A 22,292-nucleotide genomic window follows, 5' to 3' on the forward strand; every position below is an offset into this window, starting at 1 on the left:
AGACTTTGCATGTTTGCAGAGCAGGCCACTAATATAAGTGATGATGGAAGAGGCCAGCTACAGGCTACAGCTGTCCTTTGAAGAAGGTGGAAGCTGTAGAAGCTATAGCTGCTATAGCCACAAGCTCAGCATCCTGGTTGTTCGTACAAGAAACATGGGTCTTAAATGAAACAGTAGCTAAGTGAACTAACTCCCTTTGGAAGAAGGGCTAGAAGCCAGGTTTCCTTCTCCTTCCTTCAATTTGCCAGTGCCTTATCCCTTGGCTACTTTGGCTGTGGTTAGAATCATAGAATAGAATCATAGCATCATTAAGGTTGGAAAAGACCTCTAGGATCATCTAGTCCAACCATCAGCCCAACACCTCCATGCCTACTAAACCATGTCCTGAAGTGCCATATCTACACGTTTTTTGAACTCCTCCAGGGATAGTGACTCCACCACCTCTCTGGGCAGCCTGTTGCAATGCTTGACCACCCGTTCAGTAAAGAAATTTTTCCTAATATCCAATCTAAACCTCTCCTAACACAACTTGAGATCATTTCCTCTCGTCCTATCATTAGTTACTTGGGAGAAGAGACTGACACCCACCTCGCTACAACCTCCTTTCAGGTAGTTGTATAGAGCAATAAGGTCTCCCCTCAGCCTCTGCTTCTCCAGAACCAGCTTTTTTCTGCCTGTCCTCCCCACCCTGCCCAATGAAGCTTGACTTCTTTTCTAAGGCAACGTCACCCACCCAGACGATGAGCAGTTCCACCTTGGAAATGTCCTAGTGGTTATGCTACTCCCAAGGAAGATGCCAACAGGGTGGGAAATCTCCCTTCCTACAACCACCACCTGACAAGTGCTCTAAGCACTATAAATAAGGTGAGTTGCTCTACGAGCAGCTCATTTTAAAGCACAGCAGCAATCCATGACCACAGGGAGACAGGTGGAGAAAGGCACGGGCCCTGGCCGAGGTAAAGTGAAGTGTGTGGCTGCTGGTCACGTGGCAAAGCTGGATTGTGTGTGCCTCAGAAAGTTGTGTCAAAACCCCAGTCACCTACAGCATGTTACTGCCACCAGGATTAGGCAGCAGCCAAGCAGGAGGTTTCAGGACTATTTTGGCACAGGGGACTAGGTCGCGCTGTGCCAGAGGTCCCACTTTAGACATATAAGTCCTTTTTTCAGAATCCAGACTTGATTCTGAAACGGACTTCATGGGACCCACGGGGCATCCGGAGCAGAGACACTGTTTAGGAATTATTCAGGAGCAATAATCAGGCTGTCTGTTAAATAAAGAATATAATCACAAAATTGTTATTCTGGGGATACTGGGAGTTAGGGATGGAACTAAATAGTTCTCTTTAGTGAAGAATAAAAGTTTTCCTCAGCAATTTCATGTAGCAATGCCAACTATTCCTGGTACCTACGTTCTACAAGTACATTTGCATGGGGTGAGAAGGGAAGGAAGGTTAAAATCCCACAACTAAACCCAAATTGCTTTAGAGCTAACTCCATACTACAAAGGTCTTGGCTGTGCTACTTTGGCTTCCTTGACTGGCAATACTGCAGCATAGGTGGCTACATAATAATTACTCTGAATGAATATCATCTCTGGATTTATGAGAGATCATTTCTAAGCACTGTTTCAAAAATTAAAAATATTTGAAAAGTTTCTAAAGTTATACTTGAACTTATTTGCAAAAGTACTTCTAACTTAGTTAAGAAACTGTAGAAGTAGAAACTTTTCAAACAGGAGGTGCTGATGTCAAAAAAAGTCATAAACAAATACACACACTGCTTTTTCATGACATTAACAAAACACATATTTATAAAAACAGATTGGGTCAAAGACTATCCTGGAATTTAAATTTAAAGAGGATTCAGGATACAGTGAGACTCTACTATGAATCCTTCACTGAAATCATCTTGATGTGAAACTAAAGTAAGACATTTATGACACTCTACTGAGAAACCAGAATTCCAATTGTGTTTAACCAGAATACTCATCCTGCTTGCAACCTGTGTCAGTATCATACAATTCTCTTGCTTAATTAATGAACAAATCCTTGTACAAAAGAGATTTTTCCTGTGCACTAGTATATGCTTTTAACTGTACTTCATAATTTGTTCTAATTAGTTGAAGTCACCGTTTCATTTGGAAGCTTCTACAGTACTCCACACTATTAACCCTACAGCAACTATCACTTTTATTTGTGAATCTGTCCAAATGATGAAACATGCAAATAAACCGAGCCCTCCAACCTTAAAACTGCTTAAACTCATACAGTTTAAACATGATATATAAAAGACACCTACCTTCCCTTTCTAAGAAGTTTCACAAAATAATCAAAAGAAAAATGCAGCAAAACCCATACAATTTTTTAGATCTTTAATTTCTACTAATGTGCAAAGTATAATTTACCATCATCAATATCCTACCAAATAACTCTAAAACATAAGGAAATACAGAAAATATTTGGCTTAAGTACCAGTGATCAGATCAGTTCCAAAAATATAACAAGCACTGGCAGTGTAAATAGCATTCATTACGTTGTCTGGAAGATGAGATAACCTGAGGTTTAGAATTATGTCCTTCTTTGTCTCCCCCCACTATGACTCTTCCCTGCTATAAATAAGACATGTTGTAAAATACCACCATCACTGAAAATGAAACATTTTCAATTGGTATGAAAAGACATACATTGTAAATAATGGAACATGCTAAAATATGGTTATGAAACCAAGTAAAACAAATTATGAAGCCATTATACTGGCAAGCGACAGCTCCCTCCTGAAAGGGACACTTATAGAACAAGAACAGATTTTGTTTCAGATGTAGGAAAATCCTAGATACATCTGTCTGCTAAGTAACAAGCAGCACGATACTAGAAATCATCAATAAGGCAATACTAATTATTCAAACTATTTATTCAAATTCCCTATTTGGATAAAAGAAATTAGTTGCAATCAATTTGCCTCATTAAACTACTGAGTTGTGCCTTTCTTGATGACTCCTTGGTTCTATATCAAGAGGCTTTATTGCAGGGTAACACAGGGTAAGCCAGCACTAAAAAATAAAAAAAGCTACACTGCATTTAAGAGTATAACAGAAGTTATTTCAAAAGGTTACAAAGTCCTCTCAATAAAATTTTAAGTCACAGTTATATATCTGTTTTAAAAGAAATCTAAGGATTCATTCTTTAAATATTTTACTAATGTTTTAAACCAAAATATATTGAGATAAAAAAAATCTCTCTTGAGCAGGTGGCTCTCGCTCAAATGAATTAATTCACCAGAAGATGTATGACTGGAAATTGAGAGAACTTCCTCTGTATTTGGGGGTATAAAGCACCAGTCCTTCTTTAGTAGCTTTGCTTACTAGCATAAATTAATAGCATTTGTTCTACAATCAACACATCTAAAAGAATAGATTACGCCTTGGAAGAATGAAAAAAGAAGGGGTTTCTTGTTTGCTTTTTTTGCTTGTTTGTTTTAAACAAAGGAGACATGCTATGAACCAGTGACTTCATCCTACTGCATGTTGTCTTTTGGCACTGATGTAAAGTCATCTGTAAAAGATGAGATGTCACAATCAAGATTTTTCCAGTCCACAAAGATAGCCTTCTGTCTAAAGAATTTAACTAATTTTTAATAGTACATACCTAAACTGTTTACAAGCATTTAGTCAGGATTAAATAACATGAAGTTACAGGTAATTTAATCCTCTTCCTTAACATTTTCATCTTTTAAGATGAACTAATGGTATGGTTGTATCAGGCAATTATCAGAAGCCAAATCAGTGTATGAATAAAACAACACAAGAAACTACATGCAGTCATGCTCTTTCCTTTCATGAGAAAGCAAGGCAGCTTGTCCTTTGCTCTTACCATGGGGTAAGAAGGCATCCCAGAGTAGCTAAACACTGTGAATTCACACCAACTTGCTTATGTAGACAGGTCTTTAATTTTCAAATTAAAGTGTTATTTAAATACAATTGCTCCTCATTTCCATAACTATTCTTCCTATAAACACCCTTTAACAATAAAGCATGTTTATATTTGAAAAAGCCTTCCATCTCTATCTTCTTTTTTCACCTAATGGCTTGCTACTGCCTACAAAGGGTATTAACAAAAAACAGTGTGGTTCAGACTCTACTACCGTAATCCTTTGGTCAAAATAAAGTAAGGCGTTTTCTTTTTCCCCAGAATTTGTATATAAACTGCTTGGTCTCCATTGAATCTTACAGGAGCTCAGACAGCCAACATGAAGTGGAAACAAGATCACAAACTTCTTGGAGACAAACCAAGATTCTCCAACATCAAACAATCAAGACATTAAGTGTGTACCTTTATGTGTATTAACAGCCAACAACTCCCACACATGAAACAGGACACTATTACCGAGTATAAGAGAAACACAGACTAGAGAGGCAGAGGAGCTGATAAGTCTTAGCTAGCTATATGAAGCTTCTGCTTCCAAACTGCCAGACTGCATTTTACATATATCACATTTTCCACCAGTATTAAATGTAGACTAAAGAAGCAGCAAAAATCAGCAAATTGGGCTAAGGAGTTTGCATAATCTGCAATTGCTGCACTGGACTTTTCAGCTGCCTGTCAGTTCAGGACTTCTTAACATTATAAAAGAAAGCAAACATCTATGTACCTGCAACCACAACATCAAAGTTTGAGGGTTTCTGGGGTCGGTCCCCAAGTGTACAAGAAATCAGTGGTACTGAAGCCGATATGTTTGCACTATCACGTGGGCTGGTTTTTACTGCCTAGACCAGTCTCTCAACAGAAGTTGTCAGAAAAAAAGCAGGAAGATAGTTTTTCTACTTTCAAAAATTTCAACCTAAATCTCAAACACACAGCTCCCAGAGCCCAGCTCTGACCCAGCGACTACCTATCTTAGGACAAGATGGAGAGGAGAGTAGGGGAAACGCTGCTGGCTTTCCAGAGCTTCCCCCAAAACAAGGCACAACAGAAGACTGAAGAGTGCTCAGACACAAAAGGAAAGAACTTGCAAGGTGGAACTTAATAACACTCCCTAACGTCACCCACTGTAACTATTTGAAGGGATCTATTTATTAAAATACCTTGTGAATAGACATTAAAGATAGTTTTGCCCTTCCTGTTTGCAAAGGAGTCTATGACAATATTCTGTTACAGCTGTTGTATAAAGTGGGACAATCTATAGCTCCAGGAGACTTTCAAATAAATTCAAGCTGAGATGCTCTATTAATATGAACATGGTTTCACATGAACACAGCTTAGACAATGGCCAGATGTAACAGGAAATAGAAACCAAGGAGAGAAAAAAGAAGTAGAGAACAGTGCACCCTTCCATTTCAAGGCACAGGCTCTCCAGAGTACCTGCCCCATCACAACCGCACACAGGCACGCTCACAACCAGAGTGTCTTCACCCCAGCATGCTTCCTGCAAGCAGAAGTCTACTGTAAAGACACTCTAATACAAAACCTGATAAAGGGAAAAACAGAACACAAGAATTCAAAACTTACCTTTTCCAAGATGAATTTGTTTAGATAAGGCATGTAACCCTGATTGGAAACTGGTCCTTCATCATCATCCCTAAAGTGCTCTTCCAAGGCCACCGGGTCATGGGGAACATTTAACACTGTGCACAAGTTGTGAGAAAGGACCTAAGGACAGAAGAGAAATCAATGACACCACTGTTGGCCTTAACCATGCTGTGTTCCCTCCAGAGCAGACCTGTGATTCGCAAAACCATGCACAGAAAGTGACACCTTCATGTCAGCACAAGTTCTACCCTGCAGATTTTTGCCAAAAACCAAAACGTAACTAAAAAAGTTGACTCCAAGGATTTGACGGCTTCAGACAGTTGCATGTTTACGGAAGTAATGTGATCACAGATAGGTCCATTCCTAAAGAAGTGCAAACACAGCTACAGAAGCTGCTCTTTGTACACATTTGCATTTGAAAACCAGGAGAGGCATGCAGAAACACCAAAGTGTTTCTTTTTAAATTTCACAATTTACAGAGTGAAATTACACAGCTACAGAAAACAACCACAAACACCTAGCCTTTGAAATTATATTTACTATCTACAGAAAACAAGTAAAGAAGAAAACAACTCAATATGTATGTCAATATGTACAAAGAAATGACCACTCAAATTAAAGCATTAACAATAGATTTCTCTCATCTGCTTGCTTTTGGGTTGCTTCTCAACATTCACCCCATGTTTCAGTTAGCAAAGGAAAAGTCATCTTATAGAAAGGGGAAGGGTTTAGGCATGCTTCTCAAATTTTCATTTTAAAAAGGTATTTGCATGAATTATGTCAAGAGCTCAACACCCACCAGCACTCACGTCTGTTCTTGAGAAATGACCTTCGAGAAGAGGCTCCACGCTTGATTAGTTTTAAGGAAGTACTGAATTATTGAAAACTAACTGGTAGCCAACGCATCTCAACTTCTTCAACTCAGGCCGAGTTTTGCACGCATAAACTAACACCTCAGTACCAACAACAGGAAGGCAGAGCCTGGGTAGCAGTCACTCCTGTGCCACCAGCACGTTTCTAAGAAAGGCAAAGCGCCATCCCTTTCGTTGTTGACGCTGTCCCAAGTCAGGTCAGTTCTGTAACACACTGCCCACTGGGCCTTAAACGCGCTGTCACTCAGGAGCCCTCTCCCCTTGGCATGATGCAGAGTTAAGCCTCTGAAGACCATGTACCAGCTACAGGAACTGGGTTAAGGATTTAACTTCACACACCCAGGAATGGTGTGCATTGAAAAAAATGTAATTAAGAACCAAAGGCAAAAAAGACAGGTAAAACAAAATTAGGCAGAAGTAAAACAGATTGCATCTTTTGAAAAGGCATGCTGCTTGTGGTATTTTTTTTTATATCAACAACTAGACAGGACAGACTGCAACTGAATTTTGGCATACGTTTTACTTTTTCACTGTGCTGCATAAAATTAAAAAAAACAGACCCAAACAATGCAAAGAGAAATCAGTAAAAAAATGTGCAGAAAATTTATAAGTGGGTCTATTTAGGTGAGTAGACATAAAGCGGTCGAGATGGGGCAGCTGCAAAACAAGAAGTGAAAGTCTGAAGTCGTCAAAGCTTCGGAAATCAAACCTATGCCATACAAGTAAAATGTCTGGGCTTTCCACCCCTCCAAAAAAATAATGTACATTTACTTTTCCTGTGTACGATAAGGAGACATGAAGAGTCTAAGTACTAGTTAGCATAAAATCCTACAAAGATAGCCCAAGATGCAAGTTCAGGTCAGAGAATTCCTCTCTACATACCTCCAAAGTTACACTCTCTTTTACAAAAGCACGCGTTTCCACGAGAAATACATATTTGCACTGTTGTATGCTAACATTAAGCCACTGGAGCTAACCAGGTGCAAAAGTTTAAAAACAGAAAAACAACAGCATCAGCCATTTTACAACAAAACCTGTATTTCCCAAAGTAGCAAAATAGTATTTAGAAATTATCACATTTCACACTGCCCTCCATCAACAGTGTATTTCCCTTCCATCAATCCTTATTTTTAACCACCACATCAAATCAAGTATTTGAGTCCATGTGATTTACATACGGGGGGAAAAATAACATACTATCATGCGTGTTTCCCCTTCTATTTAAGGCTTCTGTTGTTATTTATAGAAGACTGAGGGATTCTTGAATTTCTGAGAGATAAAGATGATCTCAGTTTTCCAACCAGACTGTAGTTGCTAATACTACAACCGAAAAAATACTCAGCTAATAAAAATATTCTAAAAGCATAACTGATTTAAGCTTATTACCAAAATAACTTAAAAGTCTCAATAAAACACTTTCTCATCATGTCCTTTCTACATGTTTCTCTTCTCCATTTTTTGGCCTTCTTGCTGTGCTTGGGCTCTCAGAAACCTAGGTGGTTTCTGCATCAAGCAACCAATTTACCAGGAAAGAATTCCACTTTCAATCATTTTCTAAAATCTGCCTTATCTGTGATCTCTCCTGTGCCCAGTGCTCTCTTTTCATAACTCAGGAAATTCCTCAGCGCCTGCCAAAGCCTGCCATTCTCTAACACGGCCAAGTGCCAACTGAGTTCTTCAGTTGCAGGGTAAGCCTGAAAAATTCTGCACTGAGGTCTCATTTTGGTTTGTTTTGTTCTCTCAAATCACATTATCTGGACCATGATATACTCTATTTTAATGGTCAATTTAAAAAAAAAAATCTAGCAGAGTATTAGGTTAATTGGGGTACGAAAAATCGCCTTGCCTTGCAGAAGCTCTGTCAACCATGAGGACATTTTGCACCAGTAAGGATTATTCCCCCCGTGCCCACAGGGTTGCTAGGCAGCTTTTTCTTTCAGCACTTATTATGCTCTGAATGCTACATTTAAAAATCTACCTTCATGCCAGAGCCAACTCCTACCCTAAGCCGGAGACTCATCTCTGCGCTGCGGCAAATGGGTACAGTGGTGGTCCCCAAACTGTAGTTCATGAGACAGTACAAGCGGTCTGCAAAGGGTTCACAAAACCAGCGCGCTCTGGGTGCAATTCTTCCATTTTCAGTGAAAAGTTTTGTAAGAAAGATGCCTAGTGGTGCCCAGGGAGTACTGAAGGTGTTCTGCTCTAAATATAAATAACCAGACAAAACAAGCAAGCTGAACACCAAAGGTCGTTACAGACTCTGGATTTACTTTATTTATGGCCAGTCTCATGCTGCTTTACCTGCAGTGCAGAACCTCCAGCCCAGCTCTACTCCGCTACAGCTGCTCCCCTCTGAGCTCCCATTTTCCAAAACATTGATCTTCCAAAACTTTAAGCACGTGTTGAATTGTTACCATCTGAGTAGTTCCATTTAACCTTGTCCATAAAAGTGATGTGCGTTTCTAAAGGGAAAAGGAAGAGCTGCTAGACTACTTATTGCTCGGTGACAAAAATTTGGCCCAGATGCTAGTACGAGCATTAACAGGGCAGACTAATCCTATGGTGGCTATTGTCAGTTTCTTCAGTAATTTTTTCCTTTTCCATCTTTCAGGGGGGTCTTCTCCCTCCCTCGTCTCTTTTTAAGATTTTAAAATGTTGGCATCGCAGATCCTGACAGCTCCATTCAGTGGCTTTGTGTGAATTCATTCCAAGACATTCTTGGCTCATGTCTCCCTGACATCCATGTCAGCAGCTAGCTAGCCAAAATAAGGCTACTCACAAGTACTTCCCCTTTTCCTTTTTTGACCAGTGTGGAAACCAGCATCGTATATGCCCCTTGTCACAGGCACAAGGTCTCTTCAACCAGGGCACGTCTTAAGCATACAGTTTCTTGCATCTCCAAGGTACAGCTTCCTTATCCACTCAGGTAGTAAATGCTCCATTAGGAGTCTCATTATTTAACACTGGGGTTAGTGCAGCAACCTCTTTCCCAGCCGGACGAGTGTATTCAAGCCCAGCCTCCACCAGCTCAGGTTCCTGATGCTAGAGCCCTTCACTCACATCACCTCTCCATTCCTTCATTTGCTCCCTTCTCCCTTAGACACTCACAGACCATTTTTGACAACCTCACCCTTCCTCCTGCCTTCATTATCAGCACACCCCCTTTGGCTCCCAATCACATACTGGTGCCAGCCTGCATCTGTCCAATTGCCAAGGGAATTGCCTTTCTGCCCTGCGGCTCCCGGCCCTTAGGAAGAGCTCCCAGTAAACATCGTCCATCTACTGTGCCTTTCTTCTACATCTTCCTTGAAACCAGTTGACAAAACCTCAAGGACAAAGGTTAAATGGACTGCTGATCCACTGGCAGCTGCTCCTCTCAAACACAGTATCATGGCCCCGTTGTCTCCTAATGCCCCTCCTTTTGGTCTACAAGCTGCCTTGGTTTGCCAGCTCTTCTGGAAGAGGGGCATCCCTCCCCTTGCACCTTACAGACACGATTCCTCATGACTGCCCTAATACAAACGCTTCTGAGCCCCGTTAATAACGTCAGAGTACAACTCTCTCATAGTGACTCATAATGACTAATTTCCTACCATCCTTCAATGTTGTACAAAGTCAATTGTCCGGCTGGGGTCCAGCCCACTCGTCACAGGCTCTCAACCCTTCCAGTGCCTTGCTGCATTGTTCAAGGTCTTCCTCTCCGTTCGGACCATCCCTCTTGCCCCTGATTACACCATTTTTCCTCTTCCCACTGGCCACTGACTTCCCATTTAGTAAAAAGGCAAAACAAAAATAAGAGGTATAATAATCCTGTAACATCCCATATACGATTAAAGACCAGTTTATATTTTCTAAGCCTGACTAGTACCTTTGGTCACCCACATATTATGGGCCCAAATGAGACCATATTTTCATGAGGTGCTCACCATCCATGTCCTGCAGATATCACACCAGGAATCCAAGACTTTGAAAATCCACCCCAGTGGTAGCACACAAAACAAAGTAAGAACAGCCAAATAACCCCATTGCCTAAGCAGAGACAAGTCACAAAGCAATGTCAGGAAGAGCTTCCAGACAGAGTGTAAAAACTAATTGGCATGTATTCTTTCCAAGATCCAATCATACACACATACTACAAGGAGTATTACTAGCTGCTAAGTGTAAATAAATTTAAAACCACAGTGTTTCAAGATCCAGATGAAAAGCAGATTGAATGCTGGCACATTACAGAAATGTTTAAAATAAGTCAACTTTAAAATTGCAGATTGCAAGAAAGATGAAATTGGACTTAAATATAGGAAAGCAAGTATTTGCATGTAGCTCATGCTCGAACCACAACAGCAGCTATAACTGCATACACAGAACTTATACTTTAGCCTTGCTGTATCAGTGTTTGAAAGTGCTGAAACAAAATAATGATTGTGTCCATATTTAAACATGTAATTTAAGAACAGAATACACAAACATTTCTGCTGATGTAGAAAAAAGGTAAGATCTGCAGCCAGCATAACAGTAGAACTTCTGGAGATTACTGATTAGACCAAAAAAAAAAATAATCAGTGCATACTAGAAGAAGATAATATTGAAAATTACACAGAGGACTGATTTGACTGTCTCTTCCCTCAGCAGCTCAGACCATATAGAAAGATACAAATGGATAAAAGACATCTCGTTAAATCCTTACTATTCCAAGCAAGTCCTAGTTTTTCCTCCAAGCATTTGCTGTTTCTCCAGACTACAGAACAGACCCAATTCACTCACCTCCATCCCTTTGCTCTAGATATATTAAAAACAAAGCGTGATGCCCCACTTTGGGCCTCAGCTACATAACACACATTCATTTTTCTCACAATATTTAATGAAAATTATTTATTTTTATGGAAGGCTCAAAGATCACTTCTAGGTAGAGAAACTAGAAATCACTCCCTTTAACAACCAACATATTATACTTAGGATCTTCTGTACAACATGATGGCAATACCTTATACTGGATTATACAACTCAAACAATCTGTTGTAAGTAAGTATTCTTATTGAGGAGGGAAGAGTTCAGCAAGTTACAACACTGCACGCTGTTCTCAGAAAACAAATAGTTTTTTACCATTTTTTTTAGTAACAGGAGTTTCACTAAATTATTAAACATATTCTTCTAATACCACAGATCTCTACTAACCTGTTTATCTCCAAGCCTCATCTCTCCATTTTATAGGGGTGTTATATCTTCCTCATGGTAACTTGGATGAGAAATACTTTATTGTGAAATACCTTCTTAGTACAACATAGCCCTAAATCAATCAGACAGGAACTTCTGTTTTGCTGTCCTGCCTACCCCTTTCTGCTGCAGCGATGCAGGGCTACTGCCATAACGTACACCTTTTCTCCCCAGTAGGATTACCAGTTTGACAACACATTCATCATTTGCCACAAAAAGCCTACAGAACACCACTCTCTACCTCTTCCTGTGTTTCCTGAAAACTAACTCTTGGTGGCCACAGGAGAAGGCAGCAGCCTCATTTCAGACTTGTTTCTGCATTCCCATATCCCCCACTTGACACTTCCCTCAGGAGCCTTTATATCACAGAAAGAACTGCACAGACCCACAAAGACCCACTTTTTTTCATCCCTTCTCTCTCACAGATAGACAGAATGAAACATCAAAACTGTTTAGGAAGACGCTTGATAGGTAATGAGGGGACAAGTTTAATTTCCCCTCTCCTTTTTATTTTTTTGCTTTTTTTAAACACAAGCATTTGCAGACTTGGGGCTCTAATAAGACAGCAGAGCATGACAAGACAAGTAACCGTGCTTCAGTTTGGAAATACAACTGCTGCTCTAATCCACCTACGTCAGTCAATGATCTTAGAGAATAAGTGATGACACCTCCAACAGAGCAAGCCGTACAAGCCCACCAGCATCCCGGCTGCTTCTTTAGCCATTTAATTCACCCCAGTACCTGTGCGACCACAACAGCTTCTTCACCGACCAGCACACCAACATGTGCTGCAGACACACCTCCCGGGTGATGGCGCTGAGCACACAAATCGCGGCAGCGCACACAAGGTGTGGTAGTGTGACAGAAAACAGGATTCCTTCAAAAAGCAGGACAATAAAAAACCACTTCTCTGCAACCTACTTCAGCTAGTCCTGCAACACTGCAACACAAATACTAACTTTCATGATGCCACCTGTAAAAGACCCGGGACATCCACACGTTTTCAGCTTGAGCTTGCAGTTAGGTCTGGCCTCTCACCTGACTCCCGCCCCACAGTCACTTCTGACCAAGTTAGGCTGTATCTCACAGCCTGATCACCCCGAGCGAAGAAAAGGAGAAGAGGAACGGGCTGCTTGCAGCACATTATGTAATAAGCGTCCACAACACACAACGCTGAAAACAAAGTCCGTTAGCTACCGACCACACTTGGAAATACTGCCTGCAGCGAGGTCACTCTCGCTCGTGGAGTTTATCCCACGAAGGGTGCAAACTTCAGCTAATTGTTGCGGACAACACAACTCCAGCACTCAGTACAAGGACCCACAGTCTAAAATGTCAACAGGTGTTGCTTCTTATTCAAAATATTTATTTAGCCAGATTCCTGCTATTATTCTCAGGCCAAGATGGTCCCATAAAGCAGGGCCAAGATGGGACTGGATTCAGCAAGCTGCCTGAGAGCTCTTTTAAGAGCACAAACATTACTTCAGCATATAAGCTAAGAAAAGAATGGCACAGTTGGAGCCTCTTGACTAATTCTCCTGTTTATATCCAAATAAGAGAGCACTGTAGAACCTCACTCTCCCCTTGGCAAGCTATGAATTTCACTTGGATGCAGCCAACCCCTATATATGGGACCTTGTGGCTACCCCACAAAAGATTTTGGCCAGAAAGGGTACCAAGGACACGCAGTTGAAAGCGGACCAGAAGCACAACAAGGGTTTGTGCATTGACATCTCGGGGACGACGGAGTGCTTGCCTGGGCAGAATGAAAATAAGCCTCCTCGAGTGCGAGGAAGGGCCCGCGCAAGCCTCCTGCGGGACACAGGCGTCCAGGAGCCACAGCGACTGGCAATGCCGTGTGACGAACGACCGCCTCAATGGAGAAAATGCAGCTGACAGCCCCCAAGTGAGTTTCGAAAATGGGAGGCTGAATCCCCTCATCTGGCCCTGCGCGTGACCACCTCAGGCAGGCCCCAGGCCGAGCACCCCCATGTCCACCGTGGAGGCGGCCAGGGGGGACAGCCCAGGCCCATGTCACGGTCTCTCACACCCACATCGGGCCCCGGCCCCACTCCGCGTCCCCTGGGCTCGCCATGCCTCTCTCCTCGCTGCTCCCGGCCGGGTCGGGCCGCCCCACTTGCCTTGAGCTGAGACTTGGACACCTTCCCGCTGCGGTCGAGGTCGAGGGCGGTGAAGGCGTGCCAGATGGACTTCAGCAGCTCCTCCTTGAGGCCCACCATGGCCGGCCCGCCGGCTGCTGCCGCCCCGCTCCCGCCGCCGCTCCCGCGGCCGCTCTGCCTTCGCCTCGCCCGCCCCGCCGCCGCCGCGCCCGCCCCGCACCGCCCCGGGGGCGGGTGCCCGGCTCCGCAGGCGCCGCCCCGGGAGCCGCGCGTGTCCCGCCTCAGAGGCAAGGCCCGAGGGCGGCAGGGCCGAGGGGCCAGGCGGGGGCCGGGGCGGCCTCAGGCGCTGAGGAGAGCGGGAGCTTCGCCAGGTGCGCCGGAGCTGCCCTGCCTCAGCAGTGCCCGCTCCACGGCCCCTGCAAGAGACCAGCCCCCGCTGCGGGTGGCTCCGTGCCCCAGGCTACAGCTGTTCTTACAGGAGACGCCGCCTGATTTTCACAGTAGGATACGCTCACACAGAGAAAAGTAACTTTTCTCATAGACCACTTCAGCCCCAAGAATTTCAAAAACCGGCTTGCAACGAAGGCTGCATACAGCTGGAGTGTACGAAGTTCAGTCAAAAATAACGGGGGGAGGGCTAAAAACAACTTCACCACTACTTCTAGAGCAGGAGGGGTACAAAATACTCTCACAAGGAAGTTTTGTTCTTGGGGCATTTGTGGGGTTTTTTGTTTGTTTTGGGTTTTTTTTTTGCGCGGGGGGAGTTCAAGGAGTTGTGTTCAAGTCCTCTTAAATGCTGTGTGGCTTCAGAGTAAGCAATGGTGAGAGCAGCTGCTGTGCAAGGACTTCAGATGTTTCCACACTCCTTGTGCTTGCTAGCGGATCCCGCAGTGGTGTTTCTCTGCTAATAACATGGTTAGTTGCAGCTAGGCCAGAAGTGACAAGAAGATAATACTGCAACATACATTGCCTTGAACGCTGCACCTGAGATAATTCACAGTAGACAGCTCACGATCAAGTTAAGGTTTCATTTGCATGGATTTTAAGTAGAACCATTAAGATCCCAAATTCAAGACATATAACAAACAAGGAAAAAAAATTTTTAACTTTTGTCCAATTTTAGTCTTCAACTGCATCATCAGAACAAAAATAGCACTCTCTACAAGTGCAATAGTTCTGGCAGGTACAGCAAGATGACCGTTTTGCACCAGGTGGTGCTGGTTCCTTATGATCCCAGTAAGAAAAGCACTCAGACTCTAAAGTACCACTCAAAATGCCATTTATTGGAGCTAACACTATAATGGAGAGGACAGTATAGATAACCTTACATTCTGTCAGGTGCTGGGAACCCTGAGCTGTGCAGCATCAACCAGGTCTCTGATCACGGTGCAGCATGTCACACAGATCCTGCCCAAGGAAAAGTTACACCATTGTGGTCATTCAAGCTATTACAGGATTTCCTTACAACTCTTCCAATTCCTTCCAATCAACTATAGAGTTGATTTCCAAGGAAACAACTCTATACATCATTTCTACTGCCAAACAGAAAGGACGTTCACACGAGAACCTCTTGCTGCATTTTCAGATAAAGGGCAGGCCAGGCAGGGGGTATAATCGCGGGTACCAAGCAGGAGCTGCCTGCAGGTTCCTCTGGTACAATCAACCAGGTAAGTTTATCCCACGGCTGTGGGGGACACGTGGCCCCACGTGGGCCTGGAGGCCAGGCTGGACAGGCAGCACAGTGCAGCACAAGCTGAGTAGGCACAGGCCTAACTTACATGGATCACTAATCCTCAATGTACAATGGTCTTCTGGTCAGGATCGCTACAGAAGAGCAGATAGCAAAGTCCACTGTAGGAAGTTCTTTTAATTCTCATACATTTTATAAATTATAAAATGAGTTTTCTGTATGCAGGAAATTGGAGACTAGAATCATCCACAGATTTCTGGTAATTTTTATTCTTTAGTTTCTTGTCTAGCTTACAGCAACAAAAATACTCCAGCAATGCAGAGATGTCGTAGTCTCTCAGTAGTCCAGTAAATAGTCAAACACAACCTGCCTTATTCACCAGGCATATCTTAGCAGCCTTTTTCCCCGCCTCATTTTTCTTAACCTTTTTCCTCCATAGTTTATTCAGGACTTTGGAATCCACAAACAATTATTTATGCTCTTTCCTCAAGATGGATGATATGAACTATACAATTAACATCAACAATTAATTGGATTAAATTTCCTAATGAACCTGATTTGCTAACATCATAGCTGTTAGTATTACCAGAAACATCTATCATCTTGAAATACATTAGCGTTTCTCCAATTTGACCACAGCTATTCCACTTAAGGAGGAAGGAGGCAACTTTTGTATATGCAGATAACCTAACAAACTTATTTTATTTGGTAGCTGAGCAACCACAAGGTCCCACTAAATACAGAACATCCCTAATAAAGTGCATTAAAATACAGTTAGGTTCTGTGAAATGTCACTGAGGAAAAGCAATTAATTTAGTTCACACATGAATCTCCTCATGGCAGGGACTTGATTTCTGTTTTGAACAGAGTTCAGTTATTTTGGCAGATCATTTTTATAAAAACAATGGAGTGGAAAAATGAAATTAAACCAAAATGTCCCACAAAGTAATTGTAAAAAAAGCTGAGTGCTTCTGTTCATTTTCTCTTCATTCTTTTTTGCTGGCTTCTGTTACTTCTGATTTAAATGACATGCTGAAATCCTTTGCCAGAACAGGACTTGTTTTCCACTAAGAATATAAACAGTTCCATTCAGGTCAATAGGTTAACAGTCCACACTTAAATGTTTCATTAAAATGAGTAGTTTATATAAGCCTCAGCTGCTCCAGCTTTTGGTAGGTTAATCAAAAGGATACTTACAAGTTATGCATAAAACAAGTACATGATTTTATATAAGCATACTCATATTTAAAATAGTTTTTATAAGATTGAACTAACTGAGCAAAGCCAGTTAAACTGAAGTTCATATGCAGACATAAACTTGCTGTTCAACAAACCCTTTGTTTTTTATACTTACCCAAAATAGCTTTAACAAAGTTACAGGACTAACTGCATCCACACCCAAAGTGCAAGTTATTTTAAGCAACTCTTCTGCTTTAATGTGCTAATCTGGATCTTTGCTTATCAAAGACTTTACATTCTAAACCTTTGAAGGCAAGATTGACATATAATCCATAGAACATTAATTAACAGCAATCACACTTAACCCTGAAATCCTTAATAGCACTACATAAACTGTAAATTGTTTGCATGGTAGAAAAGTTCTGATGCAACATAACATACTTCTGCCTTTCTTGAAAGTTGTCTCAGATCTCAGCAACTTTATTTTAAATCTGTGCTTATTCTAATCTTGTTTGCTCTCCAGAGTTAAAAACATGACTGAGGGGTGGTGAGGAGATCAGGGAGGGAAAACTGGCTCACACTCATAGAGTGATTCACAGTTTCAGGAAGAAGCTTTACTTGGACCCTTCTGAGGCTCAGCCTTAAGAGGTCAATCACTTTTCTATTCCTCCTCCCTGCAGAAGCTTAGTTACTCCTTGTTAGCCAAATAATAAGTATTTGTCAGGGATGTTCTAACCAGAGGAAAGATTATGCATTTGAACTGTTACTAATTTTGTTTTACGCCACTGAGTCAGTTAAACCGCCATCAGGGAAAGAATTCAGACACATCAGCAACTCAGTTTTCTGCTCATTGTTAGCCCAGAGAAAATCTTCCTGAACTGTGGCTAGACCAGTCTTTTTCATTCTCCACAGGAAAACTAAATTGAAGCAAACAGAAATTGAAGACCATTAAGCCAACTTTGTAGCCAACTGTGTTTCCAGTATCTGCCATTTCATAGCGATCTTTCAGTAGAAAAATAAAACTAAAGCAAATGCCAGTGTTCGTGATCAATATGTTATAGTTTCTGAACAGACTAATCCCACCATAAAACATCTCAAGGAAGCATTGGAGGACAGTGTAAAAAAAAAAAAAAAAAAGAGGTAAGTAAATCTGACATTATACTGTAACCCAGTCCTCAAGCCATTTGAGGAATTTGTTTTTCTGTTATTTTTAAATACTTTTAAAAGTTTTCTCTTGCCTATATACATGCCTCAAACATTCTCACTGAAACTATGTAAAAATTAAGCATGAAAATTATTTTAGGTGAAATAGGAACCAGCATTAGATGCTGAATCAGAATGGCAGCTCAGTCTCTCCTACAAAAAAGTTAATTTCCCATTCACTTCTAAGACTTCTATAGCAATCTTTAAAGCAATTCCAGCAAAGCACACCTACTTTACTATAGTTTTCTGGTATTTATACACATATGCACAACACATGCATTTCTATTCAAACTTAACAAAATAAACATAATGAAGAGGTAAAACACAGAGCATTAAGTTACCTTTCAGTTCCTCCCTGGTAGCACACATCTTGCTCTACACTTGTAGCTGATAAGGTTTTTCTCACCAAGTTACAGAACTCACCGTAGAACGGAATACCACAGATACCTTACTTGCAGAAAGGAAGAGGAAATTAAATCCCAGGTGTGTTCTGCAGTAACCATCTGATACCATGTTTTGGGATGGTAACTGGAGAAAGAAATGATCAATGGAAAAAGCCATTTAAGCAGGGTTAGTGTAAAAGACTGTCAGTCAATATTGACAAGTGTCTACAAAACCACAGGGAGATTAAAATCCCATTTGCTAAGGCATGGAACAAATATATGGGGAGATTCTACCCTAAACATCTTAACACCTAAGTAGCTGAGAGTGAAAAGAGGCAGGAAGAAACACCTGCAGAGGTAGGAAGATCACCCAAGATCAGTGGTTGGTGAGACTAGTACTAAAGGTTGGGAATAAGAGGTTTTTCTCCTGTCCTCCCTCCCTATCCTGCAGAACACCTTGCCTAAAATACTTTCATTAGTGGTGCATTCTGTTGTCTGTAAATCAATAGATGAACAAGATCTTCTCCATCAGGATGCAGGCTGAACAAACAAAATATTTTCCTGTGCATAAATGGTAATTCAGTAACAGCAGCAGTTTTTTTATGTCCATTAGCCCACCTATCTGGCAGTAACCCTAGGGATACATAGAAGATCATTCATTAGAATTAGGCCAGTTATTCTGCTTTCATCTTGAGTCAGAGAAATCAGTTTAGACCAGCATGATTATTCACATGTCATGCTAAATACTGATGCTGCGTATTAGAGGGAGTCAAATAACTGGCAAAAGGAAGATTTTTGAAACCAATTCTTTAGATTTTTCAAGACTATCCAGAATCTCAGATAATTTTTAAGTGAGTACAACCTCAGATCTCTGAGCAACACGTTGAACAGTAATAAATTGCTTCCTGTTTAATTAGGCACAGCAATATTCTCTCCTCGGGGCACCTCCCTTTCCCCTACCCCAATCCCATTATACTTTGGGAAGATAGCATCTTCATCCAATTTCAACTGTTTAAACAGAAGCGGGACCTTAATTTCCTGTGTGCTGGCCTGCCCAGTCACTGCTTCTTCCTGCTTTCTCCCTGCAGTGTTTCTTGAGAGGAGAACCTGTGTGTCAGCTCAGCAGCCTCCAACCGGGGGAGCTCACTCACAGCTCTCATACGGTTTCCACGGTTCACTGGAAGAAGGTAATGTTCAGGCAGGGAACAGCCCTGCTTTTGACTCTTGCTGGCCACTGCTTTAGACCCGAGTCCTCAAGCACAGCTATCGCAGTGATATTCATAGGTAGCACACATGCACAGATTTATTAAGCATGCATACATGTTATATACTGAATCACATATATGGTGAAATCATGAAGATGCCTTTTCCAAGCCTACAGAACCGAGGAAGGGGGAGGGGGGTGCGATGAAAAAATAAAAGTCAACACTTACCTGAGCTACTGCTGGCAAGAATGCGCAATCGCTACTGCAGAACAAGATAATGATTTCTAACACTCAGCGTCGAGTGTCATACTAGCACACAAACACTAAAGACAAAAATGTAGTGTACCGTTGACTGTTTTGTCCAGCAGGTGTTGCTGGAGACTACAAAACACATCAAAGACAAGGTCAAGCTGGTCAGCTTTTGGTAGGGGGTCAAACCATGCATGGCGCACACACACACACACCCCTCCCGTTCAACAAGAAGAATAGGGTGACTAAGTATACTTTTATTCATGAAACTTTTAAATGTTATAAGCTAAAGTAATGCAGTCTATGAAATTGAAATCCTATTCTCAAATATACAAAGCAGTGCCTATCTCCATTCTAGGTGGAGGTAAAGCTTGTCTATAACTTCATAAAAAAGCCAAGCAGTCAGTAAGTTTTTCAGATTCTACATCTTACTAATTCAGATCCATCCCAACTAAAATAAAGCATGTTATTAGGTCTGTGGTAACCAACAGCTTGTATCTGGGGCCCGGGGGCGGCGGAAGCAGGAAATCAGTGAGCCAACAGGACAAGGTCAGGCTGGATGGGGCTCTGAGCAACCCGCTCTAGTTGAAGGTGTCCCTGCTCACTGCCGGGGGGGCTGGCCTAGATGACCTTTAAAGATCCCTTCCAACCCAAACCTTCCTATGATTCTATGACACTTGGAAACTGCAAAAAAAAAACCCTGGACAAATGCTGTGTAGCAATAGCTTAACAAAAACAAAACAGAGACTAATATGACCTTAGTAATTCTAGCTGGTTAACCCTGTGTAAAGTCATGGCAAAAATTGCTAGGAGTTCAATATGTAATCTAGGAAAGCGGAACAACAATTTCTAGTTATGCTACAGTTTCCAACTGGAAAGTGCTAACTTCTCTTTACAGACATACTCCTCGTCCATCTGTTGGCCTTCATGGCTATAAGGGAGCAGAAGTATGCATGACTATGACAGTACTGTTTTCTGGAAAAAATATTCTCCAAGTAAATCCAATTTTGTTTCTATAGTAATGGCATAAATGGAATTTCATATAGTATTTGAATACCATAAGTGACTCAAAATATTTTTTAAAATATTATTGATTATGATTTGATTATAATGGTTTAGCCTGCAGAACAATGAAAAACTAAGGACCATCAGTATTTCTACAAGTAGTCCATGGAAAGGTTTGATTCACAAGATGAATTATCCAAAAAGTGAATCAATCCTTGATACTTGAAATTCACATTAAGAAGTCGGGGGGGGGGGGGGGGGGTGTCAATACTTTTTTTGTCTGTTTCCAACAAGAACTAGTTTCATACAGTCACATGGAAGACAATTCATCCACAAATAAATCATTTAGATGGAATAATTTCAGAATATTCTTTTGGAAAGTAGCATTTGTCAGTGTTACAAGGTGTCATGTCTTTACAGGAAACTAATTTTGTAAGAGCTTTAGTCCACCACACCACCCACTCTTTGGGCACAAGATGCAGCAAGACTAAGCAAGACTAGACAGGTAGTGTTGTCCAGTAACGTATCATTAGAAGATGGATTACAGACACTGGATTTATATTCAAAGACAGAAGACAAAGAAGCAGACAAATATCTAGAGGAGGTGGGGATATGAAATACCTACTTTCGTTTATTTTAGGTTCTCTTTCTATGCAGTTCTTCAAGAAGTCAGGTACTCTGATCAAAAAAGTTAAGGTACTATGCTACCTCTGTATTGGAAAATTAAGCTAGATAAATTCACAAGAAAAATGGTTAATCATTAAATGTAGCCGTTTTGAATAACACGTTTGCCACCAAACTCTAATGCTTGCTTCTTAAATTGAGATAAAGCTTTCTTCTTAAAGTGCTGAAGCCCATCTTGTTACACCATGCTTGGTAGAATTTCTTCAACTGACATCTGACTTTCTACATTTTGCAAGAGGCTAGTAGCTTCTTCCTCCACCTGAAAAGGTGGCTTGCTTAACTACATACAAATTTTGCCCAAATGTTTTTGCAATAAATTTGTAAGCTACCAAAATTACTATAAGATTGTTTCTATTAAAAAAGAAAAACCCTTCAATGTCAGTAAAAATAGATAGCACTTCTCACTCAGCAAGCATCTGAATCATGCATCACTGGATGCTGGGAGTATTCATGTGAAGCATTAACGCACACTTTCCAAATTCTCTGCTTCTTCCCACTGGCCACTGTTGGGGCCAGGATTCTCAGCCTCACCATTGGCCTCAGGAAAGCTTATGAAAATTCGAGATAAAATTTTACCATTTTTGCTGCTCCCATAAACTACTTAAAAACCCTGAAGCTCCTTTTTAAACATTCTTCTGGGCACACAGGAGAAAGTTAAAACATCCAACGCCACTTCAGTTGCATGGTTTAGGCTGGGCATCCCTTCCATGGCAGATACAAAACCTGTGACCAGCAATAGAATAGAATCATAGAATCATTTAGGTTGGAAGAGACCTTTAAGATCAACAAGTCCAACTGTAAACCTAACACTGCCAAGTCCACCACTAAACCATGTCCCTAAGTGCCACATCTACGTCTTTTAAATACCTCCAGGGACGGTGACTCAACCACTTCCCTGGGCAGCCTGTTCCAATGCGTGATAATCCTTTCAGTGAAGAAATTTTTCCTAATTCCAAATCTAAAGGG

The 22,292-nt window shown here is 41.4% G+C and overlaps 1 protein-coding gene across 1 annotated transcript in view; it reads right to left on the minus strand.

Moving 5' to 3' along the window:
• Positions 1-13,918, minus strand: part of SWAP70 (switching B cell complex subunit SWAP70) — a 42,849-nt gene extending 28,931 nt beyond the window's left edge. The window contains exons 1-2 of the mRNA XM_072864026.1: positions 13,750-13,918; positions 5,505-5,645 (exon numbers count right to left, since the gene is read on the minus strand). Coding sequence (XP_072720127.1) covers positions 5,505-5,645; positions 13,750-13,848 — 240 coding nt within the window. The 5' untranslated portion in view covers positions 13,849-13,918. The remainder of the gene's footprint in view (positions 1-5,504; positions 5,646-13,749) is intronic.
• Positions 13,919-22,292: the final 8,374 nt, after the last annotated feature.

Source organism: Ciconia boyciana, chromosome 6 (genome assembly GCF_034638445.1).
Source record: "Ciconia boyciana chromosome 6, ASM3463844v1, whole genome shotgun sequence".
NCBI classification, from domain to species: domain Eukaryota; kingdom Metazoa; phylum Chordata; class Aves; order Ciconiiformes; family Ciconiidae; genus Ciconia; species Ciconia boyciana.